This window comes from Protopterus annectens, chromosome 8.part0, assembly GCF_019279795.1.
Source record: "Protopterus annectens isolate FY-2018-M chromosome 8.part0, PAN1.0, whole genome shotgun sequence".
Taxonomy (NCBI): domain Eukaryota; kingdom Metazoa; phylum Chordata; order Ceratodontiformes; family Protopteridae; genus Protopterus; species Protopterus annectens.
The window spans coordinates 11,560,259-11,572,835 of NC_056741.1; the positions used below are offsets into that span (position 1 = coordinate 11,560,259).

A 12,577-nucleotide genomic window follows, 5' to 3' on the forward strand; every position below is an offset into this window, starting at 1 on the left:
TACACACACACAGACACACACACACACACACACACACACACACACACACACACACACACACACACACACACACACATGTATATCTGTGTGTGTGTGTGTGTGTGTGTGTGTGTGTGTGTGTGTGTGTGTGTGTGTGTATATCTCTCTCTCTCTCTCTCTATATATATATATATATATATATATATATATATATATATATATATATATATATATATATATATATATATGTATATATATATATATATATATATATATATATATATATATATATATAGATATATATATATTAGGATAGCTGTTATAGTTGTTACAAACAACCTATTGTACAGGATTATTCTACAAGATGGGCTTTTACTTCAGATTTGTTTTACAGAACTTGCTTCAGCAGTAGAGGTATTTCTAATACATGTCTTTTAGTATCCATTTTTAAAAATGTAGGTTGTTTTATCTAACTTCACAGAAACACATATACATGTCTAAATTAGAAACTTTGTAACAGATCATGTTGCATACACCTTGTTTGCAGGTGTCTGTAATTCTGCATTCCCATTATCTGTATAGTTCGAACATCCTGCCAAAATGTAAAAAAATGTAATATACAGTTGTGTTACATGAGTTGTGAATATCTTTCTTCATGTAGGTTCCAAGGAGCATTATACACAAGCATTGTGTCTTGATGTCTTTTATGTCAGTTGCATGCCAAACTTCTGTTGTCTGTGAATTTATTGTTTACAAGATGAACCCACTTGTCAGCTTTGGAAACAATGCTCTCCATTCGTCTGTAGGAGGTGTGAGGGTGGAGACTAGGTGGGTAGTAATTCATCTGTGGATGTGTGATGTAATTTATCTGGTGATGTGGATGTAATTAGCAGACAACCAGCAGGACTGGTGTGGCAAAATAGAAAAGTGGCTTGTTTTAGGTTTAAAAAGTGAAGTGCAATGCCGTTATTCACTCTGTGGCATTCAGTGTGCAAAGCTTATCCATTTCTTGTTTATGCATAACTGGCCTACTCTTATGCCATTTTGCAAGCACTAGTAATTTGGACTGTGCCCAACCCATGTTATAAAGTTAATATACTTGTCCTCACTGACTGTGACTAACAGTTCAGCTGTTTTATCTCCCTGTATGCAAATGTGATGTACAGTAATTCCACATTTGTACAGGTGTTTCTACTTTTTAATCAGTATAATAAAAACAGTAAAAGTCTTAATAAATAGAATTAGTGCCTTATTTGTTACAGTAAATGCTGGTCCAATAAACTAGTTAACATGAAAAGCCCTGTCGTTCAGTCCTTAGGCGGCGTATGTCTGCTACAGTTAATACTCTGTCAGGTGTCACATGTGCCTGGAATTTCTCAGTCCGTTCTGACAGGAACACTTCCCTGGAAACAGAATGCTGATAAGCCCCTGAGCTGAGACCAAAAGGAGAAACTGTGAGTAAGTTTCCTGTAAGAACATCATCTGCACTCAGCAGCCGTTGTTTCTGTATAACTAAAGGGATCTCAAAGCCTCTGCAATTAGCACCTATGCTTGCAGTCTCTTCCATATGCAGAGATTGAGGCTTTGTCATGGTGCATGGATACACGTTTCCTGACCCGACTTCAGATTCCTTATGATTTCTTGAAAACTCCTCCATGCCTACAGATGCTGTTTCAGGAACAAGAGAGTTAGATTCCTTACTCCTTGGAAAACATTCTGACTGCACAGGGATTTTGTCATTTTCTGCCTCGGAAATCATTGAGTTAATTGAGGTGGTTAATTTAACTACTTCAAGCATCTTCTTACTAAATGCTTCATTGTCGAATGCTGCCTTTGTCTGTGTGTTGTCAAAGCCTGCATTATCTTTCATAAATTCAATTTCCTCCATGTCAGAAAACTCTGACATGTTATCACTGACAAAGCTCATTGTGTCGGAAGCACAGTAATTCTTCCATTGCCGTTCCATGGCATGAGCTCTCAATAGAGTTTCTACCACTGTCGGAGACCTTCGATTCTCAGGATTGAAAATTGGTAGATTAGGTTCAACGAATATAAAAACTTCACCGACAGAGCTATCATTGTCATCATCATCATCACCATCATCGGCCATAGCTGTCTCTTCTTCATTCAATGTTATATGAGTAGTCATGGTGCTGTATGTGTTATTTCCTGGGGAACTAAGCAAATCCTGTGCTTTAATAATGCCATGTAATCTTGGGGTCTGAATAAACTGCTCTACATTTCCTGCAGTGTCCAAGACATTTACAGATGAAGGTGAAAGCTGTTTTTTTCGCTTCTTATGCATGACTCGTCGCCTCTGTAATCGAGGTGAAGCAAAGCTGCTGGTGAATGCTTCTTTTGTACTGTGTGGCAATTCTGTGCCTGAATCAGATCCTGCAGGATTAGAATTCAGTTCAGATGTGGGGGAATGGGCAGTTCTTACTGCTGACTGTGCTAGGCCTGTAGAACTAGTCTCCATACTGTCATCCTGGTCTGTCAGGTCACCTGCTTCATCGGTTATTACCAGAATAGGCTTCACGGTGGTGAACTCAGATCGTCTGTTAGAAATAATAGAAACAACACAACATCTTTAGTTAATGAGATGGTGGAATCAGCTACTGCAAACATATTATGATTTCTTTCTACATCTCAAAATGACACTAAATATTGCTTGGTACCTGTTCAGTCATTAGTCCTACACAAGCAGAGACAACTCTGGTTATCCAAGCAAAGGTATGGAAATTGTTTTACTTGAAAAAAGGATACCAACATGAACAAAGTGGAAAAGACAAACAGAGCTATGTTAATGAAAACATTTGAAAATGTATACAATGACCTGGCTAGTGTGGTAACAGAAGCAAAGCTTGTCAAATGTGCTCTCATGCATTATATTCAAGGAGCTTTCATAGTGAACAAGAAAAGATAACCCCAATAATTCCAAAGTAATCATGCACTAAGGGATCCATATCAGGTAACTCCTGTATACTCCCACCTGCTTACTATACCCAATCATGCACTAAGGGATCCATGTCAGGTAACTCCTGTATACTCCCACCTGCTTACCATACCCAATCATGCACTAAGGGATCCATGTCAGGTAACTCCTGTATACTCCCACCTGCTTACCATACCCAATCATGCACTAAGGGATCCATGTCAGGTAACTCCTGTATACTCCCACCTGCTTACCATACCCAATCATGCACTAAGGGATCCATGTCAGGTAACTCCTGTATACTCCCACCTGCTTACCATACCCAATCATGCACTAAGGGATCCATGTCAGGTAACTCCTGTATACTCCCACCTGCTTACCATACCCAATCATGCACTAAGGGATCCATGTCAGGTAACTCCTGTATACTCCCACCTGCTTACCATACCCAATCATGCACTAAAGGGATCCATGTCAGGTAACTCCTGTATACTCCCACCTGCTTACCATACCCAATCATGCACTAAGGGATCCATGTCAGGTAACTCCTGTATACTCCCACCTGCTTACCATACCCAATCATGCACTAAGGGATCCATGTCAGGTAACTCCTGTATACTCCCACCTGCTTACCATACCCAATCATGCACTAAGGGATCCATGTCAGGTAACTCCTGTATACTCCCACCTGCTTACCATACCCAATCATGCACTAAGGGATCCATGTCAGGTAACTCCTGTATACTCCCACCTGCTTACCATACCCAATCATGCACTAAGGGATCCATGTCAGGTAACTCCTGTATACTCCCACCTGCTTACCATACCCAATCATGCACTAAGGGATCCATGTCAGGTAACTCCTGTATACTCCCACCTGCTTACCATACCTAATGGTGCTGAGTAAGATGAGTAGGACAGCTAATATCACAGTAAAATGGCACATTCATGTTTGTCATTATTTGACTTTAGTATTAGAGGAATGCATTGAGGTTTGGGGGCCTGTGTATGGGCCAAACAATGATGGCTAGGCTGTATTTTATAAATGTTTGGGAGGAATAGGAAGAATATATGCAAAGGTGATGAGATTCATAATTGATGCTGGAATCAGGGTTAGATAGTATATGTATAGATATGGAATGGGGTGTGAAAGAGACTGCTATGAAGAGTTAAAAAGGGGAATGATACAACTCAAAGTAATGAATGTTTGGAAAGAGCAGGAGGGTGGCAGGAGAGAATTTAGGTTTTGCTAAGAATGGATTTAACCAGATCAGTGAGATGGACAGATTACTGCTGGAATACAGTATGAAGAAGGAGGTAGAGGGGGTGATATTACTATAAAGAAGTATGTGTAATCAGCAAGCATTTATGAAATGTTTAGGGAAAACAGGATGAGGAAAAAATGGAGATGAAATCCCCAGTAGTGGAGGGAGTTGGATGGTGAAATATGGATGAAGGAACTGATGGAAAAGGTGGTTATGGGAGACCCAATGGACTGGGTAGGAAATAATGAGTTATGATGGGGTAAAAAGAAATCAAAGGGGAAGATTAATAGCTCAAACAGGATTGTATGAGGGGCAAAAGTAAGAGAGGGAGAGAGAGTGGATGGAGATGAACCGGTGAACTTGGCGTTAAGGTTGTTATAAAAAGGTATAAAGTTTACAAAAGAACTTATGATATTACAGGTGGGAAAAAAGCATTCAGTGATATGGCTTGGAGAGGGCTGCTTTATTCTCATTGATGTTAGCAATAATAATAATAATAATAATAATAATAATAATAATAATAATAATAATAACAATAATAATAATATAATAGTAATAATAACAATGATATAATAATAATAATAATATAATAATAATAACAATGATATAATAATAATAATATAATAATAATAATAATAATAATAATAATAATAATAATAATATAATAATAATAATAACAATGATATATTAATAATAATAATAATTATATAATAATAATATAATAATAACAATGATATAATAATAATAATAATAATAATAATAATAATAATAATAATATAATAATAATATAATAATAATAAAAATAATAATAATAATAAAGCAAAATTCCAACATTTAAAGATGTTGTTCTGATTATGGATGAGCTGAAAGTTAAAGTTAAATTAAAAAAAATGTAGGCAAAAATATGTATCTAACATTTTACCCTGGATTTGTTTAGAGGAGAATTGGGGATACATTTAGGATATAAGGGAGTACAGGTCTGGATTTTCCTTTTATTTTTATTTTTAGAGTTTAAAGTTATGAGGGAAGATCCTTGCTGTTACAAGACTATGAAGGATAATTCTTAAATAATGAACTAAAGGAAGATGAGTTTAATACAAATAAGATAAAAAATGGACCCAAATCGAATTATGTTTGTTTCTACGGGTTCATAGGTTGCTACTAGGCAACAAACCAGGTAAGCCAGCTGAAACCTATAAATTGTCTCACTGGTAAAACTAAACAATCTTATTATTAACCTTGGGGGTAAATTAATAGTTTTCTGTCTGTTCATACAAATCAGACTTGAAAACAGTCCGGGAAATGCTTTGTTTTACAAAAGCAAGAGTTTGTTCCAGCGGTAGGGGATTTTACAACAGATATATATCTTATTCTATTATTAATGCGCAAATTGTAGTTGAGCTTTCTATTGTAATAAGAATGGAGTTAACAGAAACTTTATAGTTGTATGATAGTTGGCAAAGATTTGTTAATATTGTTTTGAAAGACTGGGAATTTAGGAGAATGGTGTAGAAACTGGAAACATAAAATGTTACACTTAACAATACTGGATCTGTAATATCAATAAATGATTTCAAACTATGTCTTTAGATTCACAGGATCATAGGTAGGTACTAGGCTATCGGCCCAAGGGGCTAAGTAAGCCTAGCCAACAAGGTACCCTGGCTTACGCCACCCAAGAAAGTTATTTTCCTGTGCCCCTATTGAGCAGAGACACAGAAGTGATTCCCGGGTTGTATTTCTTATTTCCCATCCAGTCATCAAGATTTTTCTTGAAGAGTGCTAATGAGAAACTTTGCTTGACATAGATGGGTAGCTTGTTCCAGAGTATGGGAGGTCTCTGGGACAGGAATCTATCCCCCCAGCATGTCCTGTTTATTGTGGTGCAAGGTTTAGGTCCCTAGAGTGTGTAGCAAAGAGGGATTGGGATTTCTTTAGGTGTAGCAACAGCTCTGGGTTTGACATAGCTTTATATGTTAGGCAGAGATCACCTCAGAGTAGGCAATATGCTATGGTGTAAAGCTGGAGTTTTCTGAGACGGTCAGTGTAGGGCATCTGTTTGAAGCCAGTAATCCTCTTTGTGAGGTACTTCTGTAGCCTTTCCAGCTGCTTCAGATGTCTTGTGAGGTACATTCCAAAAGGGGCATTGTACTCTATAATGGGTCTAATGAGTGTCGAGTAGAGGGGAACAATGACCTTTGTGATGAAGTGTGCCACATAGAAGGACTTCCTGACTACTATGGCGATGTGATTATCAAAGGAGAGACTACTGTCCACCTGGGTCCCATGGTCTCTTATCACACATTCAGCATTAAGTAGACTGCTGCCTATGTGGTAGTTCATAGGTACAGAGTTTTTAGCAAAAGGGATGAAAATGCACTTTTTAGCATTGAGCTTGAGGCCATGGCTCTGACACCAGGCATCTGTCTCAGTGAGGCCCTTCTGTAGGATGTGCACATAATTTGTGGACTTGACTATGGCTTCTAGTTTGCAGTCATCTGCGAACTTCATTAGCCAGAGGCCTTCTGTGTTAGCCTGTACTTCAGATAAGTCAATACCAAACAGGAGAGGTCCCAGGACTAAACCCTGTGGCACTCCACTTGTCACTGGTTTGAAGTCAGATTTGGAGTCTGCAACTTTTACAGCGTGGGTTCTGTCAGTGAGCCAGTTGGCAACCCATCTTGTGATGTAGGGATTTATACCTAGATTAGTGAGTTTACCTATAATTCCAGAATGGAGGATGGTGTTGAAACCCTTGGCGTGGTCAAGATAGGCTGTGTGAACCACTTTACCCTCTTCTACGGCTTTTGTGACTGTCACCAAAAAGTCAATCAGGTTCAGGAGGCATGATCTGCCATTCACAAACCCGAACTGGGTGGAGTCCAGAGTTTGGAGGTTACCAATGTCTTTGTTTATGAGTTCCATGATGATACATTCCATGGCCTTGCAGATCAGGCTCGTCAGGCTAATAGGCCAACCATCTGGACCTACAAAGGTAATATATGTATTTTTCGTACTTGCTCTGTCTCAGTGCTATTTAACACGTTTGTACTGCATTTATTGATTTTGTTTAATTTATCACTGTTTTTCAGCCTGCACTTGTTAAAGAAATGCCATCTATTTGTTACTGTACTGCTTTTAGGTTATTTTAACAATATTCTGATATTTCCTAACCTCCTGTGATAATGCAAAAGCTATTCTGAGTTTGCCAAAATATTTCTAAGTTTTCCAAAGTTATTCTGTATTGAAGTTCTATTGTGCTTTTTTTCCCTGTATTTTGTGAACATTTCTCAGGGTTAGTGAATTTATTTCCAAGGATTTTTGATACTGCAGGAATTCTGACTTCTGTTGTAAAGCCTCTGTTACTTCACTTGATCTCAAAACCAGTTTCTTTTATATCAGGAGGGTTCTTTTGCACTCTGGTTGGAACCGAGGGCTGAATTCAACCCATCTGAGTTGAAAACTGCTGGTAGAAGGCTTACTGTGTGTTTATCTGATTGGCATGATGGCTTAACTGTGTAAAAGTCTTTCATCCTGCTGGTATAAAAGCCTCACATTTGGGCATTGTGCAAACACTGTTCTCCGTGCCTTGTATATAAGCATACCGCTCCAGTTTAAAATCCTCTATAGGAAATGCTCTCCATAGTCTCATATGGTTCACAGCTGCTTGAAGAGCTGCCAGTTCATGCAGAGGTTGGTACCACAGCAGGTCATCTAATATTATACTACTTAACACTCTCACTTTGACCTTTAAGCGACTCTCCCCTTCTCCTTCCCATCTGTTAAGGATCTGGTAAAATGGGTAGGTGCTTTCCTGTCATCTCTGTTTCTGGCCTGGTGAATATGGGCATCCTGAGGCAGTGTAGTAACTGCCTTATATTTTCTGACAAGCATTTAATTTTAGAACAGACAAACACAGTGTGTGATGGATGTAGCGAGACAATGTCAATGGAGGCAAAGCTCTCACATACACACAAGAAAAATTCAAAGCAGGTTGTTGGTGTTACACCCAAAACACTCACTAGCAGCACTACGGAACAAACACAAACACCCACATATGTGAAGGTACTCACTTGTAATCTACCCAAACCTCCAAGATCTCCTAAAAGCATCTGTCAGTGGCCCTGCACTCTCTCAAAAAAGACAGCACCACATAAAACATACAGTTCTGAAAATCATAGTAGGCCTGCTTTCAAGCCCATAAGGTAATACACCACATAGCCAAACATTCTAGTTATTGGGAAATCCATTGAAATACATGCTGATGTCCACCTTACCAGGCTCAAGAAGGAAAAGATCAGAGTGAGCTGTCTGTCTGGAACCAGGATCCGCCAGATCATGCATGCACTTAGGTCTACTCATTCACTCCGGAGCAGCTCTTTTGAGTGTGCACCTTTAACCCCTAGTGGGCGTGGCTTAAGCCTTTAAAAACTAAGTTATCACCTTACAGTTCTAGAAAATTCTCATTGAGAGAGGTCAAGTATCAATAGAGTTGTGTTTGCCATCACATATGGCTCAAGACAAAATATTCTGGTACCTTGTAAGTAACATGGTTTTGGAATTATTAATGCAAATATGAACAATCATTATTTGACGCCTAGAGGAGCAGTAGGGGTTAACTGCAGAAGGCGCCTGGAGGAGCAGTAGGGGTTAACTGCAAAAGGCGCCTGGAGGAGCAGTAGGGGTTAACTGCAGAAGGCGCCTGGAGGAGCACTCGGCTGTAATGATGAGTTAACCATGAGTACCAGTATGGCACGGTCATAGTCCATGTGGGCGTAAAAGACCCAAGATGTACCTCAATGGAGTATATGAAGAGGGGACATGATAGAGCTCTCTGAATATGTGTCCCAGTCAGATATAAATCAAGACTTGAGTAGCATCCTACTTTCACTTATGATGATGTCACAGTACCAGCAAAAAAAGGATTGACTTCAACAATTGGTTTAGTTTCCGGTGTCACAACAAAGGGATCTGATATCTGTCAGCCTGGAGAGACATGATCAACAAACCACAATGCTTTGCCAGAGATGGTTAGCACTTGTCACCAATTTGCTTCCAGATACCGGCAAACACTTTATCTATCCCCATAGTGCATTTTTAGGCCATGCTAAGATGTTAAACCCTCCAACATAACAAAAATAACTCACAACTACCTAAAGTTACTACTGCTCAATGCTAGGAGTTTAAATAAAAACTGCAGTCCCTAGAAGCAATCCTTACCCTGGAGAATGCAGGCATATGAGACAGTCAAAGAAACATGGCTCAGAACCATAGAAAGCATCCCGGCTATCAAAGGCTACAATGCCTTTCTTGCATTTTGATCCCCCTGAGCTTAGTATAAAACAAAGATAGGAGGTGTCTCTCTCAGTGTTCATAAAGGACAAGTACAATGCCAGACTGGTTCAAAAACATGACTCCCTTGAGCTACTCCTTAGCCAACTAACAGTAGGTGTGACCCCCTATCATATCCTTTTTAACTACAGATCCCCTAACATGAGTCTGGAAAACCACACCTCCTACCTAAACCTACTGGAATCTCTTAAAATTCAGCTTACACCATACTTATGAGTGACCTCAACTACCCCTCCATAAATTGGGAAACTTGTACGACCCATAATTCACTATCTCAGAGGTTTTTGGATTTTGTCAATTTAAATACTCTGGAGCAACTAGTTAGCTCCGAAACTAGAGGTACAAATATCCTTCACTTGGTACTCATGAACAAGGGGGGATGCTGCTCCCTCGCATGCATTAACTCCTCCCTGGTAAGATATGATCACAAAATGATCTCCTTTAGTATTAAACCTAACCTAGAACCCCCATCAAACTCCAAACCTGTTAAGAACTTTGCTAAGGCCAACTACCTCAAACTAAGTGACAGCTTACTCATCTTCCAAGCTCCACCAAACCTGGATGACACTGAGGCCTACTCTGAGCTGTACACAAAAGCACTGTACAATCACATTCATAGCTGCATAGAGAAGGCAGTACTTCCAGTCAAACCTATGATTACTGGCAAAAATACACCGCCTGGTGGACCCCTAGCATAAATAGGCTATTTAACAAAAGGAAAAAAATCCTTGACAAAGCCATTACAGAACAGAAAAATCAGTGCAAAAAGACACTCACCACTTTAAATGAACAAAATAGAGAGCTGGTCAAATCTGCCAAAGCAAACTATGAGGCAAAGATGGCCCCCCATGTGAAAGATAACCATAAGGCTTTTTTTTAATTATGTTTGTAACCTTAGGGGAAATGTTCAGCAATGTGCTGAGTTACTCATGAAGAGCAACACTTTCACCCAGCCTGAAACTATAGCAAACCAGCTGGATAACAAGTTCAGTTCAGACTTCTCCCCCCTCACCTGCTGCCATACCCAAGGAAATAACTGCAACCATCCCCTCCCAATAATCATGAGGGGATACGTCCTTACTGGGCTCACTATAGCCAAAATTACAGCATCCATGGTTCCCAACAACATACCAGGATGCTTCTTAGTTACCTTTAAACAGAATTTTTCAGGACCACTAGAAACCATCTTTATCCAGAGTCCCTGTGCGGGCTTTGTCCCAGAGGAATGGAGGACTGCAACAGTTGTCTCTCTGTGCTAGGAGGGTCCATCAACTGAATCAGGGAACTACAGACCCATAAGCTTGACCAATCTTATATGCAAGGCTATGGAGAGAATTATTATGGACCTGATCAATAATGATATAGGAATTCTCCAAAAACTGGAGTAGACACAGTTTGGCTTTGTCAAAGGGAGGTCTTGCCTGATCAATCTGGGGATCATAGAAAAACTTGCACAATTAGGCATAAACTCCTACATCATCAGATGGATAGCCAACTGGCTCACTGACAGGACACATGTTGTCCAGATAGATAAATCCGCTTCCAGTAAGAAACCTGTTACTACTGTTGCCCCACAGGGTTTAGTGCTGGGACCCCTCCTGTTTGGTATATACTTCTCTGAAGTGAAGGCCAATGCTTGGGGCCTCTGGCTCACCAAGTTCACTGATGACTGTAACCTGGGAGTAAATACTGAATGCCCAAACAATGTTGACATCCTACAAACAGGCCTAAAATGCCAAACGACTGGTGCCAAAACCATGGTCTGAGACCAAATGCTAAAGAATGCATAATCAAACCCTTTGGTAAATCAGATATCCCTACAAATTATAATACTGATAACACACCACTAAACATAGACCCAGTAGTGAGGGACCTGGGAACAGAGACAAATAGTAGTCTAAACTTCAACCACCAGGTAGCTACAGTACTGTGGAACTCCTTCTGTGTGGCTCAACTTTTAAGTAAATGTATGGCTTCAAGATCAAAGGAAGTCATAGTTCCATTGTACTTGTCCCTCATCAGGCCCATAATTGAATGCAGCGCTCCCTTCTGCATGTACCTAATCTGGAATTTACACCAACTGGAGTGTCCCCAGAGGTTTCTCACTAAAAAATAAAAAGTGTAAGACACATGTCTTATGTAGACTGACTAAAGGTCCTATCCCTTTACTCCATCTCATATCGTTTATTGAAAAGGGTCTTATGACTGACCTAGAAGGCATTCTCTGATCCAGTCCTGGTGAAAATGTTACATATTTGCAAGAAAAATTATACACAGGTAATGTGTTCCATGGACCTGAACCTTATTTGTGACTCTAACAGAACTTGCTGGACAGACAGATTCATATCCCAAAGGCTACCTCATGTATGGAATAAACTTCCCATTTTCATAAAACAAAGTGCATCCCTAACTCTCATCAAAAAGAATTTTGATAAATGGATGGGGAATCATAAATAAACTCCTGGGGAACTGCCCATGTCCTTTATGAACAGAGGCAGTCTGTAAATTGACTCAGGACTCCAACACCCAAAGTCTCACTTCCCTGATACTACCACAACCCATATTTGGGGAATATTTATTTATTTATTTAACATTTGTTTCTGGGAAAGTCCGACTTGGAAAGACGCCAATTTTCAGAAGAGGCCCAGGGAGAAACGCTCCAGATGCATGTCTTTGTAACGTGGGAGGAAACTGGTGCACCCAGAAGAAACCCACATGAGCACAGGGAGGACATGCAGACTCCACACAGAAGGCACCCCAGCCGAGAATCAAGCCAGAGAACCTCTTGCTGTGAGGAGACAACACTACCACTGCACCATCTACGATATAATATTGTGATATCCTGGTATTATTGGCTAGGCTTGTAAAGGCTCTTGTGCCATTAGCCTAGTAATTACCTATGAACCTATAAACCACATAACATAAAGGTTTTGCCCCTTTGGCCATTTCTAATTGCATGTTTTCGCCTGCAAAGTTGACAAGGCACAATGGTGCAGCAGTTAACAAGAGGTTCTCTGGCTTGAGTCTCAGCTGGGCTGCCTTCTGT

The 12,577-nt window shown here is 39.8% G+C and overlaps 1 protein-coding gene across 1 annotated transcript in view; it reads right to left on the reverse strand.

Moving 5' to 3' along the window:
• Positions 1 to 303: 303 nt before the first annotated feature.
• The window catches only part of LOC122808606 (pleckstrin homology domain-containing family G member 5-like), a 676,293-nt gene continuing 664,019 nt past the window's right edge, over positions 304 to 12,577 (reverse strand). The window contains exon 15 of the mRNA XM_044079565.1: positions 304 to 2,537. Coding sequence (XP_043935500.1) covers positions 1,265 to 2,537 — 1,273 coding nt within the window. The 3' untranslated portion in view covers positions 304 to 1,264. The remainder of the gene's footprint in view (positions 2,538 to 12,577) is intronic.